The sequence below is a fragment of the Micropterus salmoides genome, unplaced genomic scaffold (assembly GCF_014851395.1).
Source record: "Micropterus salmoides isolate LMB-PRFRI ecotype aquatic unplaced genomic scaffold, ASM1485139v1 Ms_hic_scaffold_16, whole genome shotgun sequence".
Lineage (NCBI taxonomy): Eukaryota > Metazoa > Chordata > Actinopteri > Centrarchiformes > Centrarchidae > Micropterus > Micropterus salmoides.
The window spans coordinates 4,820,961-4,846,723 of record NW_024040707.1 but is presented as its reverse complement, the minus strand read 5'-3'; the positions used below and the strand labels follow the sequence as shown (position 1 = coordinate 4,846,723).

At 39.3% G+C, this 25,763-nt stretch overlaps 2 protein-coding genes and 1 long non-coding RNA gene across 18 annotated transcripts in view; 2 read left to right on the top strand and 1 right to left on the bottom strand.

The window, feature by feature from the left end:
• Positions 1-208: 208 nt before the first annotated feature.
• Positions 209-17,810, top strand: trim101 (tripartite motif containing 101). Of its 2 annotated transcripts, XM_038723817.1 has the most exons (13): positions 209-1,100; positions 1,942-2,151; positions 5,141-5,322; positions 5,430-5,607; positions 6,282-6,377; positions 6,988-7,065; positions 7,512-7,667; positions 8,970-8,992; positions 9,166-9,290; positions 10,471-10,895; positions 11,911-13,029; positions 14,330-14,459; positions 16,548-17,810. In XM_038723817.1, exons 1-12 carry the CDS (start codon positions 1,089-1,091, stop codon positions 14,414-14,416), a joined length of 2,691 nt encoding a protein of 896 aa, XP_038579745.1. In that variant the 5' UTR covers positions 209-1,088; the 3' UTR covers positions 14,417-14,459; positions 16,548-17,810. The 2 variants fall into 2 exon arrangements, with proteins under 2 accessions (XP_038579745.1, XP_038579746.1); XM_038723818.1 differs by lacking the exon at positions 11,911-13,029.
• Positions 9,317-10,684, bottom strand: LOC119906251. Its single transcript, XR_005444951.1, has 2 exons — positions 10,621-10,684; positions 9,317-10,533 (listed from the first exon to the last, which is right to left on the bottom strand). It is a non-coding gene; the product is annotated as an uncharacterized LOC119906251 (long non-coding RNA).
• A 1,524-nt stretch (positions 17,811-19,334) lies between the features above and the next one.
• The window catches only part of tpd52l2b (tpd52 like 2b), a 30,083-nt gene continuing 23,654 nt past the window's right edge, over positions 19,335-25,763 (top strand). For 4 of the 15 annotated variants that reach the window (XM_038721731.1, XM_038721730.1, XM_038721726.1 and 1 more), the window contains exons 1-3: positions 19,337-19,585; positions 22,782-22,939; positions 24,897-25,045. In XM_038721731.1, coding sequence (XP_038577659.1) covers positions 19,567-19,585; positions 22,782-22,939; positions 24,897-25,045 — 326 coding nt within the window. In that variant the 5' untranslated portion in view covers positions 19,337-19,566. Of the gene's footprint in view, positions 19,586-22,781; positions 22,940-24,896; positions 25,046-25,763 lie in introns of all 15 variants that reach the window. The other 11 variants (XM_038721737.1, XM_038721736.1, XM_038721738.1 and 8 more) reach the window with 7 other exon arrangements.

Below are 25,763 nucleotides of genomic sequence, written 5' to 3'. Positions count from 1 at the left end.
CCAGCCACTGCCTGATATGGTGTGTGTGTGTGTGTGTGTGTGTGTGTGTGTGTGTGTGTGTGTGTGTGTGTGTGTGTGTGTGTGTGTGTGTGTTGGGATCATTTCAGAGGCACGGAGCTGAAACCTGACCCTCCCCCCGACACCACCACCCCACCCACTCCAACTCAAATTAGCCCCCCCACCCTATGCATCGTCTCTCTCTCACACACACACACACAGACAGACACATTGCTGTGGATGGTGAGGAAGCTGCGAACAAACAAACACAGCAGTCGCTACTTGTGCTGGACGAGCGAGGGAGGGTCTGTGAGGAAGAGGAGGACGAACAAGGCAGAAGGAGTGCTGGTGTACTGGTACTTAGTGTCGGCATTCAGTGTCACAGAAGCAGAAGAAGAGTGGAAACTGATTCCTACTTCTCGGATATGAATCAGCTTTTTCTTGAACTGATTAACCTCGATGTGACTTCTTGACCTCAACTTCTGATTGTGTTTTCAGTGTCTACGTCTGTGATATTTCTCACTACAGACTGGACATGAAAAGTTTCTCCAACGTAACAAAGGCTGAAAGTGAACCCCAATGCTGAAGACAAACTCTCTGACAGCTGATTTTCAAACTGTCTGAGTGAATGAGTTGGGTATTTCCAGAGCTGAGACGGACACCGTCACCCTCTGTGGTCTGTACAGTCAGCAGCTTCATTCAAAACTTACCCAACAACAGAATGAAACTCAGTTTATTTAAGTTCATTGAGTCCTGGATTATCTGTGCATGTAAAACTTGTAAAAATCTAACATATTACTCCAGTAAATAATTCTGTTTACGTGACTATTGTTTATTAAAGCTGAACAACCTGTCCCTTCGGGACCCCCAAGAGACTTTCTGCTTGCTGGTGTTTTGCTCGCAGGACCACAACTCCGCTGTGATTTTGGAAAAACTACAACGGAGTCTGGATTTACTCAGTGATACACAAATACATCTCAACTAAATGATTGATTGGCTGTAGAGACTTGCAAAAGGACCACAAGAGGTGGAACACCAGCTGAGAGAGAAACTAACTGCCAACAGTCCAAACACTCTCCGACCTTCAGCAGATGGAGAGGAAGGTGAGTTTTCAAGTTGTTTTGTTTTGGCTTTCAGTGGTTTCCTTGTTTTTTTGTCTTTATTGTCTGTCTTGAGCTTTTTGTTTCAATGCAATTCCTTAACCCTTTACCTAGTCCAAAAGCAAATTTTTAAATCGAGGTGTGCTTTTACAGGCAGACATTAGTTTACACTCATTGCACTGTATTTGGAAACTCATGCAGAGACACAAATCCTGCTTAGGTAATCCACCACAGTGAAAGTGCAGTTTGCAGAGATTGTTAGAAGGTGTGTTTTGGTCAAATCAAGCCTTGGAGACAAATATTAAAAGCCCAACTGACACACCACTGGGTAAGTAATTATAACCACATTACATGAAGTTTAAATGCTTTAGTGATACTAGTTTGAAATACTAATTTCCCCATAATAAGATGGAGGAAAGTATTACAAAAGGATGCAAAAGACATCTAGAATATTTCCAACTAATGGAATATCGCAGCCATAAAAGCTTTATGGCATCCATTATTTTTCCAACTTTAAAGCTACTTAAGGGATAACAAAAGGCAGGAACTGAATCGACATGAACATTGTGAAAACAATAATGTGAATTTGGTAACTTTTTGCTGGAGGTTCACCAGCTGACTCTTAAATCAAATGATTAGGCTACCTTTCTGAAACAGGTTTTATGTTGCAAGGTATTTTTTGTAGAACTGAACTAAAAGCAACGACCTGGGAGTAAAATAAAATGAAAGTGGTCAGCAGTGACTCAAGTATACGCATTTTATAGTTATTGATCTAAAAAAGGCGAGACCTGCTGTCTGACAGCAGCAGATCACTATTAGATCGCTGAGGTTCTGGTGTTAACAGGAGGAGGTGAAGATTGGCGGAGCGGCCATGTCACTGCCGGCGGACTTGAGTTGCCTGCAGGCTGGCGGGGGAGCAGAGGGTGAGGCGGCCCTGGCAAACCTGGAGAAGCAGCTGATCTGTCCCATCTGCCTGGAGCTCTTCAACAAACCTGTGGTCATCCTGCCCTGCCAGCACAACCTCTGCAGGAAGTGTGCCAACGAGCTCTACCAGGTCTGTGAGACAACACACGTTGGCCACGGCTAATAAACACGTACTGTATGTGCTGTGTGTTTCTGTACATATAATCCCTGTATGTACACAAAGTTCTGTGCATGTATGTACTGTATGTGCAGGAACACACATCTTTCATCACACACTTTTTATGCCATGAGGCATTGTTGACAACACACACTCAGATTTGTGTGTGTGAGTGTGCAGTGGATTAACAGTGTCTAAAACAGGACTTGTTGATGTTTAACTGATTCGCTCATGTACATGAAAATCACCTTCCATGACCTACATTCATTGCTATTGTGTGTGTGTTTCATGTATTTATATCCCTTTGGGGGCTTTAATCTAATACACACTAACTGATTGGGACTTGTGTCACCATGGGGACTGCATTTAGAGGTTAAGACTTGGTTTTAGGGTTCAGGTTACAATTAGGTTAAGGTTAAGGGTTAGGCATGTAGTTGTGATGGTTAGGTTAAGGTAAAGTGCAAGGGGATAGAGGAAGAAACACGTTTGTGTGTTTGTGCATGTTCTGCTACATGTCATTTTTAGGACATTTTCACTGTGGTTCCATTTGTTTGAGTCTGACTTTGAGTTCAGTTGTCCCCCATAACCCTGCTGCAGTGCAGTGATGTGTGTGAATAAGAATCATAGGTGTCATTTACACTGGGGACGCTGGGGAAATGTCCCCACCACTTTTTGAAATGACTGATTTTTGAAAGCATTTGTTAAAATTGTTCTGAAAAATAGCTTGCCAACAAGAAATGTTAAATAACAAATGAAATTTGCTTTGAGAAATGTTTATTTGCACAATAAGAAAATATGCAATGCAATTTAAATCTAGAAGAAACACACGTGCATTGTCCAAGAAAGTAAATTAAGCAATAAAAAAGCTACTGATTTATTCTATTGTATAAATTTGAATTATCACCTACCACTTGTGTTTCCCTTCATATAAATAAAGACTATTACACCATAAATTGGTGACCTTAAGTCCCCTCCACTTTGCTACATGAAGTGACGCCCTTGCTAAGAATGTAAGTTCATTTACTCATTTTTACTGGGAATGTCCTAAAGTAAAATGTTTGAGGCAGTTTATTTTAGTACTTTAGTTGCTTTGCAGATTAAGATTTCACATGCAAAACCATTAGCTTGTAAATATTAATCTACCCAACAGCATGTGAAGTAGTTCTGGTTATCTTCACTTCCACATGCTGCAAAGTTAAAACACTGATAACAGTACAGTAATTAAGTATTAAAAATCCTATAATATATAACCATTACATATGAAATTCAGTAACATTCTCCACAACACTGAGAGACTTTTTAGCAGCTCTGTGAATCACAGCTGTGAGCTAAATACTAACGTCACCATGCTAGCAAGCTCACAGTGACAATGCTAACATGCTGATGGTTAGCAGATGTAATGTTTACCACGTAGTCGTAAACTTATGTTATTGGACAAAACAATCGACCTGATGGTGGCTCTAGATGAAAAATCTGAGGTCACCAAAGATATTAAAGTTCAACCCAAGGGCAACATGGATGTCTGTATCAATTCCCATGGCAATCCATTTAACAGTTGTTGAGAAAATCCACTCCAACCACAAATGTCAGCCTCATGGTGGCGCTACAGGAAAAGAGGATCACCAAAGTCTGACGCAATCATCCTCTGGGCACCATGAATGTCTCCACAAAATTCCTCAGCAATCTCATCATCATTTTCTTTGACTTTGAAATCGTGTCACCGTTGGAGAACATTGAAACCAGTATAAATTCAAGCTGGTCCAAAAGACTCTGTAAACCAGTTCTCTCAGGCCTCAGTGTTTTTCTGATCCTCAGTCAGGCCCAGCAGCAGCTGGGGCGCATTAAAGGCCACTATTTCAGGACGCTGTAACCCTTTAACCTTCCATTCGTCTCTCAGTTCATCTGTCCTTTTCTTCACTCGTCTATCCGTCTCTCTGTTTTTCCCCTGACTCTTAATTCTCTTGTGATCTCTTGTTTTATCTAACTATTAAGATAAGATAAGATAAGATACTTATTAAACCGTCTTTCTGTCTTTTTGTCTAAAGCACCGACTTACTGCTGAAAACCCTAAATAATTATTTGACCTTATTCATACGTGACATTTTGGTAAATAATAATTTAAAAAGTATGGAGCCAGACCAGCAACCAGAACATATTGGAGCATTTAGCTGTTAAAGAGCCTTGGTGGTGGAGAGACCAAAAACTAGCTAGCTAAAAGAGAGTCAGTATTGAACTTAAGTCCACCAGGTGGCCAAAAACATGCCTCCTTTAGGATGATCATGTTGCTCTGTGTCTGCTGGGCATGTAAGTAACTTAGATAACTGCTTGCTCGCAGGTTAGCCAAAACATCTTCAAAAGATTATAATAAATCAATACCGTGTGTATGTCAGCTTAATTTAAAGTTCTACTGCCTCACTGTGGCCAAAAATGTATTAATACACCTTTAACAGATTTCACAGCATCTATGTCATCTTATGTTTTAGGATTCATGCTCATTTAGGCTGAATTCTGTAGTTTGATAGCCATGATAATACGTTCATCAGAGGTTTCATGGTATTTTTAATTAATTTAGAGACTTGGAGAGTAAACATAAGCTACTCTATGTGTGTGTGTGTGTGTGTGTGTGTGTGTGTGTGTGCGCTGCCCTCTGAGCCTCACAGTGTTTACATGCCGGATGGTGAGCAGGGGATTTTCCTCCAGTCTTGTTTTCACCCAGTAACCCGTCCTGAACCAGCTCTGACTTCACCCAGGGAGACATTTGGAAGATTTTGCAAATTCTCCACCGGTGACAGCGACTGATACTAAAACTGTTGCTAATTATTAAAATCCCAGTATGCAGCTGTGTTGTATGGCAACAAACTCCAACTGTTGTTTGTTGACAGGCAGTCGTGGAGGAGTGAAGAGCAAAGCTGTACATTGTATCATTAACATTAACATTTTAATATCATTTCTTTCTGTCCAGCCGTCCCTGTTCCAGGCTCGTACCACCATGATGGTGAACAGCGGTCGTTTCCGCTGCCCGTCCTGCAGACACGAGGTGGTGCTGGATCGCCACGGCGTCTACGGCCTGCCACGAAACCTGCTGGTGGAGAACATCATCGATGTCTACAAACAGGAAGTCAGCAACAACAACAATGCCACAAGGTGAACAGAGACGACACGGAGGATTATGAGGTGATATAAAATATACTTACATATACTGTACATACAGGTATTTGAAGATCTGGTGTTTCTTCTGTCCCTCTCTGCAGTCCTGCCCCTCCTCCTGGTCCACCTCCTGCTCAGGTAACATGTTCAGACCATGAGGGTGAGAAAGTGAACATCTACTGTGTCACCTGTCAGGTTCCTACATGTTCTCTCTGTAAAGTGTTCGGGGCTCATCAGTCCTGTCAGGTGGCCCCTCTGACAGACATCTACCAGCAGCAGAAGGTATTTAACTCTATATATAGGCTGATGTTATTATGTGTGTGTGTGTGTGTGTGTAAAAAGCATTATGCCAGTGTATTTTCATGGTTTAGTACCTTTATACACACTACATCTATTTTATAATAGTGCTGAATATCAAAGTATACCATTTTTATTCCTACTGTAGATGTTCCATCTACTCCTCCTACTATAAAAATAGCAGAGATGTGCAGTAGACTAGTCTGTCCTTTTATTTTTGTCCAAGTTATGTTAGGGATTGTGTGTGGTGATGCAGTATAGACTTTTTAAATCATGCTCCTTATTTGCTATCAGATTAGTGCGCTTTCCACCATTTTATTGGAGTATCTGAAATCTAAGTGTGTAAAGATTTTGCACAATGTAGGGCCCTCAAAATTTTGTCAATGGGATAATAAATGTTAAATATGCTCTAGAAATTTTACAATGCAAATCTTGCTCCTGAGATGCAACGCTACACGCAACACGACATTTTGTTTGATAATAAGTAGCCCAATTAACAAAAGAGCAGTTTTATAACACTGCTTTATCACACAGGTTTATGTCTAAAAGTATTGTGTTAATGATCGATTGGGGTTTGAATGTAAAACCTAAAACTTTTAGATAACTAAATAATCTTACAGTAACTCTTAATAACAAGTTTGCTTTCTTTTGTTTCCCAGGATGAGCTGAACGAAGGAGTCAGTTCTCTGGTGGCGTTCAACGACAAAGTCCAGGCTTTGATCAATGGGCTGGAGGAGGCTTGCAAAAACATTGAGGTGTGTGTGTGTGTGTGTGTGTGTGAGAATGCCTAACAATAGTACATCTTCTCCCTCTGTGACATAGAGATCCATAGTTGTCCAAAAATTATTAAAAACCCATGACTGAGCTACACTGTTAAAATACACTGACTCTGTACCACATACAGACCCAAATATGGATTCATCCACTAGTGAAAATAGTCCCCAACAAATGCACTAAAAGCTTCAGTGTCCAGCTGTTTTAGGACATTACTGAGCGTTAAAAAATGAAACATTTATACATGCAAACAAACGAAAACAAAATGCTTTTTAAGGATTCATGTCTTCCGATGTAACCAATCTGATTTTGGGCTGAGAGCCAAAGTCAGTGTAGGAATTAAAAGATATAGAATAATACACTTACCCTTTAATTTATCTTAGATTAAAATCCAGTTCATATTTAAAATGTTGCTGAAACCTGCAGCAGGTATCTCTGTGTGTAAATGCTAGCCCAAACACTGGGTTTCTTTCCAACTCAGTGAACATGCTGCCCTACGTTCAGTATCAAGTTCATATATAATGTGAAAACACTCAACATAAAAGCCATATATTTTGTTGCGTTTGCTGATCTTCATTCTGCCCTCTGCAGGAGAACAGTAAGACTCAGAAACAGAGTGTGTGTGAGAAGTTCAATCGCGTGTTTTCTATCCTGGAGGACAGACGAAAGGTCAGATTCACTTCACTCAGTCTGCTGCACACATGTTATTTAATGTCTTTGAGCACCAATTAAATGGACATTGGTAGCAGTAGAAGTAATACTGTAATACTGCTTGCAATAGTAGAAGAACTGAATAAACAAACATATTTATGAAGTAATTTGACATAAAAACTACATTTCAATAAAAGAATGGACACCACATATATTTTATATCGTCATCTGTTTCCAAGAGCATATTGTAAAATATAAAAATGTAACTTTTCTAACATGCTGATCTGCAGTCTCTGGTTAATAAATGAAAATACACGACCTTACATTGTGTAGTATATGTTTAGTATACTTACATGTGATCTGTAATGGCACTAAACACCATAGCAGCAGTGTCAATACTCATATTTGTGATGGTAGTGAAACCAGTATTATTGTTTTCATCATTATTCCATCATCACACGAAGGCGATGACACAGCGAATCAGCTCCGAGCAGGAGGAGAAGACCGGCCACGCCGAGGCGTTGGTGCGTTGCTATGGAGACAGCGTGGAGGCCAACCGCAAACTGGTGGAGAGTTCATTGAGCAGCATGGAGGAGCCGGACATGGCTGCTTTTGTTCAGGTGGCCAGCACACTGCTCTGTGTGTGTGTGTGTGTGTGTGTGTTTCTCATAGATGTAAATTAGCAGCACGTTATTGTCCAGCGTACAAAATGTTAAATGTTTAAATGATTTGGATAGAGCCGCTTTGGGACAAGGAAGAAGTGAACACATTTTAGTGATGTGTGCCTCAGTGACACTCTTCTGAATCCTAAGGCTGTGTGAAGGCCAAGGTACAAACCTAAACCACAAACAATATTGTCCCATAAGAAATAACCACAATGAAGAGCCTTATATGGAGAAGAAGATCTTTGTGTGCGCAAATACATTCAGGTACGCTGCCATCAGCTATGGAAACAGGCAGGTATAAGGGTTATATGATCATTTAATGATGATATGTTAAGTCAATCTTCTGTGAAGAGTTTTAGGAAGGGAGCTGCTTTGGTGGCAGATTGTATCTCTAGACTTTGGGATGTTGTTTGGTCCATGTGGGACTTTCATGTCCATTTGTGGGGTTGTTTTTCTACTTTTATTAGACAGTGACAGTGAACAGGCAGGCAAGAAAAGGTCGTCAGTCATGTGGCACCACTTCTTTTACTACTATAACTACTGTAGTAGTGAAGTTAATAAGTAAAGTACTATGAATGATGCCTTTGGATGTTTGCATGCTTGGTTTGTGCGTGTTTTTGTGCTAAATTGAAGCAATGTGGGGAAATAATTTAAAACACGAAACTGGAAAGTAACTTAGTATATTTACTCAAGTATACTTAAGTACAATTTTGAGGTACTTGTACTTTACTTGACTATTTCCATTTTCTGCTTTTTTAAATTCCTACTCCACTACTATTCAGACACAAATATTGAAATATTTATCGTCACGCAATATATTTGATAATGTTTTGATATGTTTCTTGTTACTTTCAGATTCAGATTAATAATACAAAATCTGTTAATTATAATCAACAAAAGTATTATTATGCATTAATATTATATATTGTGAATAACAACATCCACCTTTACCATCTGCAACTTTACAGAGATGGCCATATTCATGCATCAATAGTTATAATCCATTAATATACATCATTCTGCATAGTGAGTACTTTTACTTTTGGTACTTTAAGCATATTTTGATGCTAATAATTTTGTATTTTTACAGAAGTAAAATTTTGAATCCAGGATTTTTACTTACCTAACCCTTACAGAATATTTCTACACTACGATATTGCTACTTTTACTTAAGTACATGATCTGAGTACTTTTTCTTCTATGTCAGACTTGTGAGTTCCTAAAATGATTTCTACTTTTCCAACTTCCTCCCTTCAGAATTCAAGAGAGCTGATCACAAAGTGAGTAATGTGATTAAACTCAGTGCACTCTCCTTTCTAAAGTCAATAATTTATTTGATTTAGTTCACTCTCCGTCCTTATTCTTTTACGTTCCTTTTTCTGTCATGCATTCTTTCCTCTCAATACCTCGTTCTTTTTCCATGTACATCCCTCTACTCTCCACGTTTCCTCAGACTGGTAGCAGCAACCAGCTCCTGTCCAGCCGAGACACTAAAACCAGGTTATGAGACTATGAGCCACTACAAATATAACTTCAGCAGACAGGAGAGAGCTCTGAAGAGCATAGACTTCCTCAAAGGTAAGAAGGGGGAACTGCCTACGAAACCGCTTTGAAATGTTTTTATTTTGATAAGACACCATTTCAGCATTGCTTAGTACGTCAAGAAAAAAATAAAGAAACATTTTAAAACAACAAACAAGAAAATGCTTTTAAAGGCTGCCTGACAGACACAAGAGTGTGGATGTAATATAAACTAAGTAACTGTCTGCTTGAGGGTTTTATTTTTGTCTGATCCAAAAATAGTTGCAGAAGGTACAGTCGGCCAAAATAACATATAAAGTGTAATAATAAAGTATAACAGAACTGAAAGAGTTACTGATTAAATACTTTTTAAAAGAAGAACTCTCCACCTAATGGATTTCATGTGGCCTAGGTCTATAGATCATTATTGATGCTCAATATACAAAACAACTTTACCTCTTTTTAAAAATACCTTTTACAAAATACCATATCTGCTCCAAGTGAATACAGAAATGTAAGAATGTTTAAAGCATAAATACAAAATATTACAAGAACCACCATTTCAGAATATTCTTCACCAAAAATACAATCTTTCCTCTTAAGTGAGTAAAAAAGGTTGAATCTCCACCGTAAAAACAGTATACTTAAATCTTTTCCATGTCTTCATATTTATGGATAACCATAACTACTTTCAAGGTCGATGTACAGTTGACCTCAACATATCCATCAGTTAACTAAACATCCTTTGGTTCTCACCCTCAGACACCATCCTGATAAAGGCAAGAAAAGTTTGGTGAATAAAATATGTGGTGCTGGAGAAGAGTTGTATCTCAACATGTTATCTCCAGAGCGTAGCTACTGACAGCACGCTGGTTTGCATTTAAGGAAATGTCTTTGGAGCTTAAACACTTTCAAAAAGTGTCAACACTTGTAAAAGAAAATGCAGATGATGTGTATGAGCTACAACAAAATGTGCAGTAATATTCTACAATACTGTCAACTCACCAAGCGGTAAATAATAGGAGTTAAAGTAATCATACAGAATTTTCTGATGCCAGCATTGTTAATCCTTGAGACCTGTTGATGTTATTGTAATTAATTTTCTAGATAAAGATCAATAAACCTTAATGTTGGTCTAATAAACGTTTAACTAAAATTCTACATTTCAGAAAAGTCACACTTTTAGGCACATTTAAATTCACATTCAGGATCAACAGGTTTTGTTTTCTCTCCTCAGTTGTGGAAGATGTTCCTGAAGAACCAGAGGTGGAACCAGAACCAGAGGAACCAGAAGAGCCCTCTGTACAGAACACAGAACCAGAACACAATCAGGAAACCTCTTTCCAGAACCTGGAGTCTGTTTCAGATCCAGTTGAAGAACCAATACCTGGACTGATATTCCCACCAGTGGAACCAGTACAGACAGCTGCACCAACATCAGCCCCAGTTTCACCAGTTCCAGATCTGGTGAGGGACTCTGTGGAGCCAGCAGGGGCAGTCCTGCAGCCAGAGACTGACGAGCTGGACTTAAATGATGAAGGACCTGGTCTAATGAAGAACAATAAGGAGGAGGAGATAGAGGAGGCGGAGGGAGTTGCAGCTCCTGATCCTGTTAGTGAGGGAAACGTCTGTGAACATGTGGAGGGAATGAGCACACAACAGGTACTGTATCACACTGCTGCAAAGAAACTTGTCTGGTGAAAATATATGAAATTTAAATCTCTTAAGTATGTCGACCACCAGAAGCTGTTTAAACGCTCAACAACTCACAGGTAACGCTCGACGTATACAGACTTTAACGTGATAGTTCAAGAGTGACTGTGCAGCTAATTTTCCACCGTTTATTTGTAAGTGATAATGACACGAGTTATTTTGAGATGACAAGTGTTGATTAGATGAACTGTTAAATGTGTGAAAATCAACTTGTCAAATCTTCTTTCAGCTCATCTTCAGACACAGCTTTCTGTCCCTCAGTCGCTCAAAGCTGACATCCGTCTCCTTCCTATGTAAACATTTTAAAGGAACCCCGAGTCCATTAACCACAATTTTGTGCGTTTTTGCAAACCATTTTACAACATTTAATTTTAGATTTCCTACTTTACTCACAGCATCTGGTCTCAATTCCGGTAAGTTTTGAAAATCAACTCACAGAAAATATAAATTTGATAAAAATACTGCAAGAACTCTGTGATAATGTACTTTATGAAGTGCATATTCTTGGTTTAAATACCAATGTTATCACCTGGTACAGCAGATTTAAACAGGAACTTTTTCACATCTCTCCACTAGATTGTTTCTGAGGGTTCTGCAACCTTTTCATTTTTTGTTTTTTTAGTTAGAAATAACGTACTATGAATCACAGCTGAGTTAATAACCAGGTTTTCCATCACCAGTGAGAAGAGCTCCACTGCTAAAAGCTACTGACAAAGATGATTTAACGTAGTCAGTTCACTTTAAATATTCCTTCTTCTTTTAAGGACTCCTCTAGTCTGAACGTTACAAGCTAAAGACATTTTCATGCCTCTGCAAGTTGATTGAAATGAAACCAAAAGCGACATGGAATGATGAAAATCAACCTGAAAACATATTGTTTGATATAGAAAATAGTTAGCAGTTGGTAATGGGCTCAAAGAAATTCTCCCATATGGCTTTTTAACTGTCTTCCTTCACATGTTAGTCTGAGGAGGGAGAGGCAGAAAGTGACGCAGCTGACCGGACGGAAAAACATGATCCTCAGGGTGAAGAAGAAGAAATTCAGGTGAAGGAGGAAGTAGATTCTGCGTTTTCCCCCAGCTGGCGCAGGTTAAGCCCTGAGGAAATCCTGCCAAAAGTTCACGAGACAGAGCAGAAGATGTGTCCACTACAACCAGCTGGAGATTCCCTTTCAGAGGCCAGGACTGAGGTAGCCCTAGTGTCTGAGCCTGAAATACAACCACAATCTCAACGGAGTCTGGATTCTCAATCCTCCAGCCACCCTCCCCCTGGAGCTGCGCTCTTCCACCCACATCAACTACCTCTTTCCACTGAGCTTCATGCTCAGCCGTATCTTCCTCTCCCTCGACTCCCACAGCAGTTAGAAAAACATCCCCAACCTCACGAATCCCGGCCTCAACCCCAGAAGGCCCCTGCTGTGTGGGGCAGTGCTTTTGTAGAAGCCAGTATCACTGAGGACGAAAATGAAGAGGAGGAGGAGGACATGCAGGGCTGGGTGTGTCTACCTGGGGCTGTGGATAAAGGTTTCAAGCTAGTAGAGGGTAGTTTTGATCTTGGAGAAGTTAGTTTAGACAGTTTTTCTGATAATAATGATAGTCCATCATCCATACCACCAGAGGAGACTCGTTCTGGGCCTGAGAGAGGCAGCTCAGAGATGGATAAAGACAACTCTGAGCTCAGTGATGGAAGGGTAGAAGAAGAAGAGCATCTTGCTTCAGAGCTGAAAGAAAGTGGGCTGGGAGAGGGTGAGTATGAAGCTGAGGCGATGAATGAAAGGCCGGAAAAAGGAAGCGTTTGGTCTGATGAAAGAAGTGAAGAGCAGGGGAACAATCTCTCTGCTTTAGAGAGGGATGCTGTATCTACGAGGGAGGATAGCTCTGAAGTTAAAAATTACAGCTTGGATGTGGGAGATCGTGGTGTGGAGAGGACAGACAGCGTGATATCTGGGGACGGTAGTTCAGGGTTTGCAGAAAAGAAAGAGGAGGACGGAGAGAACAGCGAGCAGCCTGAAGACTTGAACGCCAAATTGGAAACGAGCGCTGCTGAAACTGAAGAGAAAATAACCTCCTCTGTCTCTCTCCAGGTCAGTGTCGTCTGGTCATATCTTCATCATTGTCGTCATCATCATCCACCGGGCTATTGCGCTTTTCACACACCTGCTGATGTGGCTACACATCCACATCAAATTCTTCTCCTGTCTTGTTCTTGGGTTATTGCCGTTTATGTTTTGCAGAGTCACTTTTGAAACAGCTTTAGGACTTTCACATGGGTCTCTGTGTTGTTGTCATGTTGGAAAATGAAAGGAGAATGGAAAAGAGAAAGGAAGGAAGGACAAAGGCAGAGGTCATCAATTAAAAGTTAACCCTGTGTCAGTGAAAAGCTTATACTCAACAACCCTTTTCTTCCGATCACTTACATGAAAAAGAGTCTGATTGTTCAACATGCCAGCAAATCACCAACAATGTTTTATAGTTTTCATAATTCACACAAAGTCTTACTTATATTTTTACATCGTTATGTAGTGAAATAATAACTTTTCCCCTTCAAAATGAATACTGTGTCAGTATCTCCTCATTAATTTGCTTTTGCAGTTCCATCTCCGGCCTTCCTCCACCAGCATTTTTCCAACACTTTGGTTTATGACCAAATACCTGCAAAGCTAATGACATTACCATCAACCTCAGCTGTACTGTGCTTAGCGCTAATTAGCAAACGTTATCATGCTAACACGCTGAACTTAGATGGTGAACATTATACCTTATACCTAGCATGTTAGGATGCAGATGTTTGCATTTAGTGCGGCCTCAGCACTATAAGTGCGGCCTCACAGAGCCGCTAGCGTGACCGTAGACTCTTCGTCTTGGTATTACAGGAGATGAAAATGGTCAAATTAAACGAGTGCCTGTGTGATTACAGTAATCAGTTCTCTTTCCTCCCTCCTTTCCCAACAGTTTTCTGTGTTACAGTGTTTTTTTTTTGCCATTGTGTTTTTTCATTTATTCTGTCTCACCACACACACACACCACACTTCCTTCTGTCTGTCTTCATCCACCATGTGCCATCTATTCATCCCCCTCCATCTTTCTAATTCCTTTCAACACCTCCTCCTCACCTCCCTCTCGATTTGCTTCCCATCCACCCTTCATCTTTTTGTTTCTCCCGTTCCCTCCATCTAACTTTTTCTCTCCCTACCTTCTTTTCTCATTCTTTTGTCTTATCTGCTTCCATGAACTCATGAATCCCCTCTTCTTTTTTCCCCTTTCCTACCTGTCCTTCACACACTCCCTTCTCTTTCTGCCATCTCCGATCCCTCCTTCTTTATTTCTCTGTCAATCTGTCCCTCCTCTTCCCTCCTCTGGGTCCATTCCTCCATCTTTCTCCAGGCTGTCATTCTGCTCTTCTACCTGTTGGCCTTCCTGGTCATCCTGCAGAGGGTTTGGGCTTACATCGGCTGCTTCATTTGCACATAACACCAGCAGGAAACACATCCATCCTCACTGCTGCACAGCTCAGGTATACACGCACCTGCTGGCTCCACCTGGAAGTGCTGTTGAAGTCTGGATTTAAAGAGTTTCACTCTAAACTTACAGCATCTGAGAATGAATCACCTACCCAGCTGATTGCCTGCTGGCATGCACATAATACAGATTAAATACTTCTCTTTATAAAAATACATAATTTGTTTTATTTTGAGCTAAACTGAATCAGCACCATTCCCCGAAAAACTGCCACAACCACTGCTTTGACTTCAGTTTCATTGTGAGATTAAAAGAAGAAGAATGTGAAGAGAAAAAAAGAAGAAGAAATTTAAAAACTATTAGTTTTATAGTGACATATTTTACTTTTTAAGGACAAATTTACAGAGATCCTCACAGAGACACAGAGGTGAAAGGATAAAGGTAATCTAAGTCAAAAACAGGGAATATTTCTTTAATTAGAAATAGAAAATAAAATACAGTTGGTGAAATAATCAAGTTAGTGCCCCTTTAGGGCTGTTTACAGTTTACTCTCGCCTCTGCTGACACCTTGTGGTAGTACAGTTTAAAATCCAGGAACTGACGAATTAACTGAATTATCCGAATATAATTTAACACATTAACAAGGTTTACAGGTTTTCTTTCTTTTTTATTCTCGAGTAACACTTAACATCATCTGTGATGCTCTGTGCCTCTTACTGCATGATGACTGTGACTGTCACCTGTTTGCATGTTCATGGAAATGTATTGTTTTTTACACTGTAAGAAAGGATGCACCATATCTACTCAATAAAACTGAGGCAACAGATTACAAGCAATATTATTAATTAAACGTCACAATATTTGGTATTGAGTAAATATTAATTAGATGAGACCCTTAATAGTTTAGAAAGATTCGATTAGAAAACTGTACAGAATTAATTATAACCTAAACAAAAATATTGAGTTGATTTGAAAAAGATAAACTCCTAAATGTGTAAATAGTACTAATAAAAAGTATTTAATTCTATATATCAATGATATATAATTGATTAATAATCATCTATATTAATCTGCACATTCATTTGAATTTAACCAGTGCCAACAGAAGTGCGGCAAGTGCTGTCCGAAATATAATATTTACATTTATTCATTTAGCTTTTATCCAAAGTGACATACAATTTCTACACATGTCAGAGGTCGTGGAGTGTCTGTACAGCAGAAATGCTACCCCGCATCCTTCAAAATAATCGTTTGACTTCGACAAATATGAATTCTTCCAAAATGTATAATGCTGTGTTCATATTATAGTTCAACAAAATCACACTACTACATTAATATATAGCCTTGCCAACAGACGCCAACTTTGTGTTGCTGCTGAGTCTCTTTTTCTGCGATAGCTCATTTTCTGTTGTAATATACCACTACATGCGTTCTTCTTACCAGCCCAATGATAACAAAAGAAGTTTTCTTACCTTAGTCAACCAGTTAAATGATTACATTCATTTGAATTCACTCAATATTATGTCTGTTTGGGATTAGATAAATATAACTCTTATGTTTTATTTAACAACAATGGGTGGATTTTATTCCAAACATTGTTATTTGAACTTTAATTAAATATTTTCCTCAAAATCAAAAACACAATCATATTGAACATATTTTACCAAATCTACATGACCACAGAGTAATTTCTTACAGTGTAGGAGGGGGTCTAAATCTTTACATGCTATTGTAAATGTGACATCATATATATATATATATATAATAATATATCATTTTGATAAATAATTTAATGAAAACCTTTTGTGAAAAAATCACGATATGTAATATGTTTTCAAAAGCAGGGAGCTTCTCATGAACATAAACACAATACGGTGTCAGGTTTTTACACGGTCTCTGTGTCATCCATTCAAAGTGTATTTTACCCTAAAGGAGTTACACAGTTTGAATGGATGGACACAGTATTAAAAGAGTAATGTTTTTCAGTTTCAGTAGCTTTAATCAGAGTTAAAGAAACAAGGAAAATGTGTCCAGTACAGGTGATAAATTCTATATTGTTAACTTGTGATACTAATTTATCTTAAACCTAAAACTCAGTTCTGTGTTTTTCTGTAAAATCATCTGCTGTCCTTCTCTGCTCCAGATGCACACTGAGAGTAGGAGTCCTGCTCAGACCAGTCCTCCTCTCTCCTCCTCCTCCTCGTCTTCCTCCTCTTTCACCCTCAGCGAGGCTCCTCGACGACCCAGTTTCAGCTTCTCCTGGCTAAACTCCCTCAACAAGAAGAAGTAGAGGAAAGAGAGAGAAGTGTTTGGAAACGGAAGTTTTGCTGTGGAGATGAAGAAAGGTGCACTTCACTCCACAGTCAGTTTCATTCAGCTCGGCACTGCACTGAGACTGGAAACGTTACGTGTACCTGGATAAAACTTCAGTTACAGTATTTTCATCAACAATCTCTGTTTTGCTTTAAATATCCATCCAGTTTAAAACATATTTGCACTTTTGTGTTGTGTGGACAAAACGGACCTGTGTGCCTAAAGGGAAAAACGCAGACTCTGTTGGTCTCTTATTTTGAAAACTTACTGAGATGTTGCTATTCTCCTTCACATTAAAAGTCATTACAGCTTTTAATTTTATTATTTTTAAGTGGCGTTAGCAGAGGAGTAGTAATACTGCAATGTAGAAGAAGTAGTATTCAGAATGATAGTAGTATTGGAATAGCTATAACAGGGAAAAGATTACATGTTTGCATCAGGAAGTAGCACAAGTATTGTTGTGTTACCAGTAATAAAAGTATGTGTTTTAGTAGTTATAGCAGAGCTTGTAGTAGTAGTGATGGGACTAATGTATTAGCTGTTACTGAAGGTGTGTCTGCAGGATATGAGCACAAATATATGCTGCAATAATTCTCAGTCTTTTAGTGTTTTACTGAAGCAAAATCTAAAATGTTCTCAACATTGTTCATAAGAACATACTGTTTCTTATTTCTACAAAAAGAAATGTGACGTTTTAACCTTTTACTGGCGATATGAGCTACTAGTTGGCTAATAAACGAGCAGTAAAGTAGATGTAGCAGTAATAATAGTAGAATAATAAATAAATAAGAAGACCCAGATGTCCAGTTTGAGCCATTTTGAACTGGTGATTCTGGATGTCACTTGCGAGTCAGTGTGGTTTGGTTTGTTATTGAAAACATTTTATGATTTTGATTTGATGTCCTCTCTCACTGCAGCAGGTTTTTATGGGTATTTGTGAGTTTGTAAGTGTGTTTGAGCACCTTTTTTTTTTTTTTGAGTGTATGGCGTTTTGAAAGTTGGTGTCTGTGCATAATGCTGGACAGAGTGGTTCAGGTGAGATATTGGTTTTGTTTGATACATGTATGGATTTAATAAATCAGATTTTACTACCCCTGAAGTGTGTTTGAGTTTGCGAGTGTATGTGTGTTTAAAACTATAATATTTTAAACAACATATCTCCCACAAAAAAAGAAGAAAAAATGAGTCTCAAACCGAAATATTTCTACGACAGCTCTCTCTGTGACGTCGTTTGGCCACGCCGGAAAAGGAAATCTCAGGAATCCATCAGCTGTTAGCAGTGAGGAACCTAACTTCCTGTTGAGAGGACACGCCTATAAAATAAAAGCATGAAAAGGAAATCGAGTTTCCTTCAGGGATCTGGCCTTCTAAACAGCCAGGTCACAGCAGTATACATATTATATTGAAATATAATAATTTATATTATTATATTCATTCAGGTGTTCTTCCCACCACTAATAATAATAATAATAATAATAATAATAGCAATAGAAAGAAGGCCAATCCCAACAGTTAAATATTTGATAGAGGCAGCAAAACCTATTTGCAAAAATGGGGAAATGTGTGCATAATTATTCTGTTCATGTTGCATTGGTGCACTACCACAAGAGAAAATGTGCCACATTCGTCTAAAAACTATAATAGTCCAAGACGTCAAAGGTTTTTTAGAGGCACATCATGAAGTGGAAACATTTAGACTACACAAAGATTAGAAACAGATTAGATACAAACTATTTCTCCTGATGTTTCACCTCTATCCTGATATGGTGGAATTGAAAGTACATTTATTCAAGTACTATACTTAAGCACAATTTTGAGGTACATGTAGTTTACTGGAATGGCAGGAGTGAGAGAAGGAGAGAGGTGATGGGAGCTGGATGATGTGATTTTATAGTGTGATTTCACTGCATTTCAGACAAAAGTATTATACTTTCTTTCTGCACTACATTTATTTAGACAGCTTTAGTTACTAGTAACTTTTCAGATTAAGATTGTACACGCAAAACATATGAGGATGTTGTAAAATAGTGTGAAGTTCTCTACCATTAAACTAATCAGTCGTCATTTTTATTAGTACTTATATATAATAGGCCCTTACATATGTGCACGTATGTATGTATTTTGATTTTCTCCACTTTTTCTTCTGTCTAATTTACCACCTATTTTTACTGTCAAACAGAGAAAATGACAACAAAACTAACTAAGCAGTAATAGTAGACTTTTACTTGTAATGGAACAATTTATTTGTATGGTATAGTACTTTTTGTACGTGTTCAGTCATAAAGTACAAATATGTTTTTGGTAATACAGCATATGAGGACAGTTTAGATTGATTTACTGTTTAAGAAGTTAAAATTACTTATAAGAAATCAATGGTTTATACTGTCACTACTAAACTAAATAGTCGTGCAAAAGTAAATAAAGTACCTAAAATTGGCTACACATTAACAAATTACAGCATTTAGCAATAATATCCAATAAGTGATGCAGTATATAATAAAAATATAAAACTTATAAGAACCCCCCCCCCCCCCCCCCCCCATCATTACTCAGGCGTGTCGTGCCACCTTTATTTTGAAATCCCCCACCGGATGTGCCCGTGTCGTTGCCGTTAGCTTCACAGTTAGCCGTTTAAGCTGAGCTGGCTGTTTTCGGGGGTTTGAGCGATCAGATTGTTCCTGTCGACGACTTTCTCTGTGTGGGAGCAGTCGCTAAAAACCAGGACGAGTTCTACACGTCAAGTGGGAGCACACTGTTCACACCAGTCGAGTTTAACTTTCAACAACAACAACAACAACAACAACAACAACAAATAAAACCAGGAGTTCCAGCTCTGTCGACTCGACGCCATGGACCCCGCCAGTCAAGGTAACGTTAATCGTTAGCTTAGCGAGCAAGTTAGCTAGCGCGTAGCTTAGCTAGCTAACTGGCAGAAACGCGGTTTGCTAACCGGACAGTAAACTGTTGTGATAAATTAATGCACAGGGAAGTATCCAGTTACTTTATCTTTCCGGATAAGCTTGTTTGTTTGAAAGTTTGATGCGTTCAGAGCGGGTAAATGTTAATAATGGAGCGGTCGTGAGGGCAGGACGGGCCCGCTGGTTAAATGACAGGGACAGGAGCAGTGAAGTGAAGGAGGATCGTGTTACCAGTGTCTCAGACTTCCCAGCGTAATTTAATTTCGTATGAGTGACATTAATCAACTTAAAACGTGAACTGTGTCGTCTTTTTTGTGGGTCACTTGAAGGCGTCCCCCGCCAAACCCGTCAAATCTAACGAGCCCAGCTTGTAAACAAAAGGACTAAAGGTAGCTAAAACATGTGATATGTGGCTTCCCTGAACGCAACACCTACTTCTCATTTACCTAAATACACACTGGACTGTCTTGTTAATCTTAATCACGCTTTATTAGGCAGCACCAGCCAGATTTGCTGACTAACTGAGCATTGAGAACAGCCGTGGTCCTAACATGCTAGGCTGCTGCTTTATCATCATTGTCACTATTGACATATTTTGACGCCCTGACCAGAAAGGTGCCTCTGGTAGGTCATATCTAGTTGGTTAAAGAAGTAGAAACTACACGAAACAGATACTGATGCGTCTGTTTTATCATTATGTAACCCTGCCTGGCCTTGTTTACCTTTTTTCTTTTTATGCCAAATGGACAGTTTTTGGTTGTTTTTCCTTTTGCTTTGAGATACTTTTGTACTGAAGGCAATAAACAAGGCATTTTGCAGAAAACACAATTGAGCAGAATATAGCTAGACTCGGGTGGGAATTATGGGGTTTAATCTTTATGTATTTTATTTGATCAAGGACACACATCGGGTCCAAAAAACATGCAATAAAACATACAAACACAAAATACAAGATGTTATTGTTTATTTGACTAAAGATATTTGCTTTTAGCAGAATAAAATGCATGACAAATCAAGATATTTCAACATGCTTATCCAGAGATCCTATAAATGCACATTAATAAACACATTAGGACTACTTTATTCGAGTCCACACAGTATGGCAAGATCTCTTACAGATAAAATGGAGACAACTTTCTCACGATATTTTGCTGCCATTTAGCCCAAATCCAAACTACACTAATAACAAAATCCCTATTGCTGCCTGTATAGTACTTGATTTGAGAAAAGTCATCTGGAACTGATTTTAATAGTAAAAATGGTAAAAATTGCATTGAAGTGATGTGACAATACTAAAATAACCATAAACTGAGAAAATGTTTAGTCTCGTTTCACAATTTATCACTCGGTATCTCCAGTTTCATTATGGCAGCAGAGTCCCTTTGGGGACGTCCTAATGAGAGTAACAAGGCTGCGTCCTGTAGTTTGTAATAATGAGTGACCATGATAGACATGTCATGTTGTATCAGGTTTCCTGTGCCTCAGGATGAGCTCTTTCAGGAAGCGATTAAGGTTGCCTACATTTGTCTGTCTTCGAGTATGACACACTGGAGTGAACTAGGGCACGTCTGTTCAAATAAAATCTTGCTACTGCTGTTTCCCTAAATGATGCTGTGAAACCTTAGAATAGGATTTTTTGGCAGAGCCGGGGACTTTTCCCTGCCTGATGCATTTCTCATGTGACCACCCTTAAGTGATAACATGAACGGGCATCTGTATCTATCATACAGGGAGAGGTGCATCATAGCGGTACCACAGCAGGAAATAGACCAGGATGCAACGCAGCAGCAAGGTTGGGTTTTAAAGTAAGGGGTGTGACGGTGATCGCGCTCACCATGCCCCAGTGTTTACAGACTAGTTGGACTACCTGGTTTAAAAAAATACTCAAAGTCAGATGAAGCAGTTCACTGCCTCTGGGTGTGAAGGGAATCCCTAACTGAAGGCAAGTTATGACACACAAAGAATATCTGAAATTTATCTTTTCCTATCCCAGGAAGAAGTCTTTTATTTTCCCCAGTACAGTTTCTGTTTTCATAGGAGCATTTTTTTGACCTGTTGCTGTTATTTCTGTGGTGCCAGTCTGAATCATTCCTGACTGAATCAATATACCTTGAGGGTGGAGCCGCCATATCTCTCGGCAGCTTGTATGTGGATGTTATTGCTGAGACTTTGGATCGCTTGTCACCAGGGCTACCTGCAGATAATGCCAATCTCTTGTCTTTTGCAATGCTATTGTTTGTTTGTCCTACTGTTGTCTGATGCGTTTTGCAATCAGTCGTGTAGACGTGGATACTGCACTGTAAAAAAGGCAATAATGACAGTGTCAGTGTTGCGTTCAGGAATTCTTTCACGCTTAAAAAAAAAAAAAAAGTTAAGATTCCACAAATCAGTGAGACTAAGATGGACGGCTCTACACTCCAAAACATGGCCTGTACGCTGGTGTGTTTGTAAGCAATGCGAGTTGTGAGTGTAGCTTTCATAATGGGTCCGCCCACTGAAATAAACACTGTTTGAATATTTGGCTATACCTGCATATAGTCTACGCCTCCAGGTTTATTTTTCTTTGCCTTGTCGCGTCCTCTGTGCCTGCTCTGACACTGCCCAGCTCCTGTAGCTGCCAAAATTAGGATGTTGTCCTCAGGTGAATGATGCAAAATGAGCTCATAGAGATGCTGACAGTGGTTTAGCGTTCAAACTGGCATTTTTGTGCTAAATTAAAGTTAACACAAGAATGGATTATGGCTGCGTTTTGTTCTCTTTTTGTGTATTCCTGCCTTTTTGTTTGGATTTGTTATTTCTGGTGCACATGACCAGCAAGCGAAAGGTTTAATGGATCTCAGACAGAGCATTCTTAAGTTTTCATCCCAGAGTGCTGGGAGAGTAACTCCTGTCTCCGCTAATTGCCACTTTCTCTTCCTGTCGGATATCTCCTGCAGGCAACACTTGCCTCTTCCTGGCCTCTGTTTCTCTGTGTGTGATATAGATACTGAGGGAGGGATCCTCTTGAGACTTCAGCTGATCTAATTGTGTATTTGTTTACGCTTCTCCATTTCACCCTCCTATTAACCTCTTCTGTTCTTCGCCCTCTCTTTCCTTTTATCCTATCACCTCTCTCCTTCTTATATATCTCTCTCCTGCCACCTCAGATATCAACCTCAACTCTCCTAACAAGGGTCTTGTTGTGGAGACTTCAGACAGCCTGTCCGACTTGCCGGTGGAGGGAGCGGTGGGGAACTCAGCCAACCCTCTTCCACCCGGACTGACAGAGGAAGAGGCTGAGGAGCTCCGCACCGAGCTCACCAAGGTAATGCCCAGATGTTCCCAAATCACCAGGTGCTTGCATGTAACTATACTCTACGTTACCATTGTGTGGGTTGTAGCTGCTGTAGATTACCTTTACCCCCCTGGAATCGGAGCTCTCTCAAGATCTTATCTGGCACAACACAGGTTTTCTCAGGATGTAGACCTGCGTTGGGCTGAATAAAGGTTAAAGGGAGCTCTGATTCCAGTGTGTGGGTTAAAATTATTTAAGTGCAGAAATGTGTCATTAATTGTCAACATTTCCTGGTTACAACTTCACAAATGTCAACATTTGATTGCCTCCCCTCTGTTAAATGCACTACAATTTTAATCACAATCTTCACAAAATTTATTTTCCTTGAAAAGGTTTCTCTTATTTTAGATAGACAATCAAATTTAAAGTGTCATTGGTTACATTAAAGTCAATAAAAAGCCCCAATTATACAATTGCGTTTGAGCCTCGTTTAGTATTAAAATAACAATAATACAAATTTTGGCAGCAGCAGAGTCGAGAGTCATTTACCTATTATTTTTGTTATATTTAATTATATAATTGTATTTTAAATCTCTCTGTAGAGCTCTTCGGTAGTCCTCTACTATTATTTGATAAAATACTGTTCAAGAAATATTTGCAAGAAATTATATGATACTTTTATGCCACTGATATGATCATAAAAGAGTAATGAACTTTTTATTAAGAATATTCAGACAAGAATTGGATTTGTGAAAAAAAGTAAATATTGTGTTCTGTATACTGTGGTCTGTGTCCGATATTTTTATTGTATGAGTAAGCACATCATGAGCAATGTACGATCCTGAGTTAAATTCCTCGTATGTGTATACATAGCTATCAAATAAAGCTGATTCTGATTCTAAACACAACATAAATAAAATAAAACCACACAACCACAACAAAAAATAAAATGGACTCTTAATAATTGCATTAAATAAACATTAAACATCATAACAGGCAGTTGTATCGCTGCTTTTTGTTTACGCTGTAAGTCGACGTACCGACTCGTTCACGTTAATCTCCTCTTTCATTCAGCTTGAACTCATATTGTTCCCAAACGGAGCCCCGTCTGAGGTAAAGACTCGGATATAGAGAGCAGACGACGCGGGCAGAAGCTACACAACCAGAAATGACAGCAAAACGTCTCTCAGCGTAGTTTTTTCCTGTTTATTTAGCTAAGGCGCTTTGCCCCAACACATATAATAGTGGGGAAAATCCTGCTGTTTATTCTGGGATGGCGTTGGCTAAATTGCTGGAGAAACACACGTGTAAGAACAACAGGCAATTTTGAGGTCAGCATAAGTGATTAAGGTCAAATAATTGTAATTATTGTGACATGCCTACATTTTAGCCATCACCTGTAGTTTTTGAATGTGCTCTATAAATAACTTGGTGTAGACAAATGTCACAATACACACACGTCACATTTTACAGACTTGGTAAATAGCATGCCTGTGCCACCACAGACATTTTGGCATGTCATAATAATTACAACAACAATGACTGCTGCATTCCTTTTTAGAGATGTCAGTATCCAGGTATTGTGCATGCTTGCTCACTGCCTTGGCCAACTGGAATACTTAATGGAGCAAAGCGATCACTATGACAGGCCCAGACCAGAGCGAGAGCCACGGCATCCTGACAGTATGGAATAATGGTATTGATCCCTAGAAGATGAACACTAGTACTAAAAAAAGTTGTTTGCAAACGTCATGCATCCCAATGCTCTAAAGAGCATTTTTCTTTAGATCATTGGGATGCAAGACATTTGCAAACATGACTCAGAGTAGAGAGGATGATTTGAATTTGAGATGATGGGAAGTACCTGTGCTTCTCAGTGGGATACATGTATAAATCTGCTTTTGGGAATCTAGAAAAGAGAACTGTAGCCGTGCATGAAGAGGAAACCCCAGACGTAACTCATTCTGGCGGGGCTGTTGTGTTTCAGGTGGAGGAGGAGATCAACACCCTGCGTCAGGTTTTGTCAGCTAAAGAGAGGCACTCCGCAGAGCTGAAGAGGAAACTTGGCCTCAACCCGCTCAATGAGCTCAAGCAGAACCTCACCAAGAGCTGGCAAGATGTACAGACCTCCAACGCGTATGTATTAATCTGACTGGATCATTTAAACACTGAGCTGAGACAGATATTCACCAGAAGTAGTCCCTCGGATATTATGATGCTCTTGGAGAGAGAGACCTACTAACGTGATCCAAATCATGACTCCTGAAGTTTGTTTTTGAATGTTCAATCACATAGAGAGGCGATGATTTGCACAGCTTCCAACTTCTGTTACACAAGCCTTCTCAGTAGATTTTCTCTCTCTGACAATCTGAAACATAATCAAATTCGTATTTACTTCTGTACTAAACAAACATTTGTTGTTTGGGCACCATGTTGGCTGGTGAAGTAGCAGCAGCACAAACTTCCTAAAAGCTACTGTTGTGAACAGTAAGATTTGAGCGGCAGATAAAATTAAGCTACAGCTCCTATCAGCAGCTGAGACTGCGCTGCGTTAGTCTGGTACCAGAAGATAAAATACAATCCGGGAAGTTCTGTTAATGTCATGTTGTGGATTCACAAGTTTGAAGGTTTATGCGGAAAGTTATCAAAACGACCATAGACTTACCCAATTCATGTGAAAAAGTAATAATCGGGAATGTGGCTTTGCATGCATTTGATTCGCCAAATTGGTGCAATGTCGGAGGAAGTAGTATTGTTTAAACTCTTTTGTCATACAACCATTCTTTTTTTAAAACCAGTTTCTGGATCCCTTTGTGCTCCTTTAAGTTTGATTTAGTGCTACAGCTAACGATGA

Excerpts from the sequence above, each read along its gene's own strand:
- trim101 (XM_038723817.1), top strand. Across the intron at positions 6,378-6,987 it reads AGGCTTGCAAAAACATTGAG|GAGAACAGTAAGACTCAGAA; the intron begins GTGTGTGTGTGT and ends TGCCCTCTGCAG. Across the intron at positions 9,291-10,470 it reads GAGCATAGACTTCCTCAAAG|TTGTGGAAGATGTTCCTGAA; the intron begins GTAAGAAGGGGG and ends TTCTCTCCTCAG.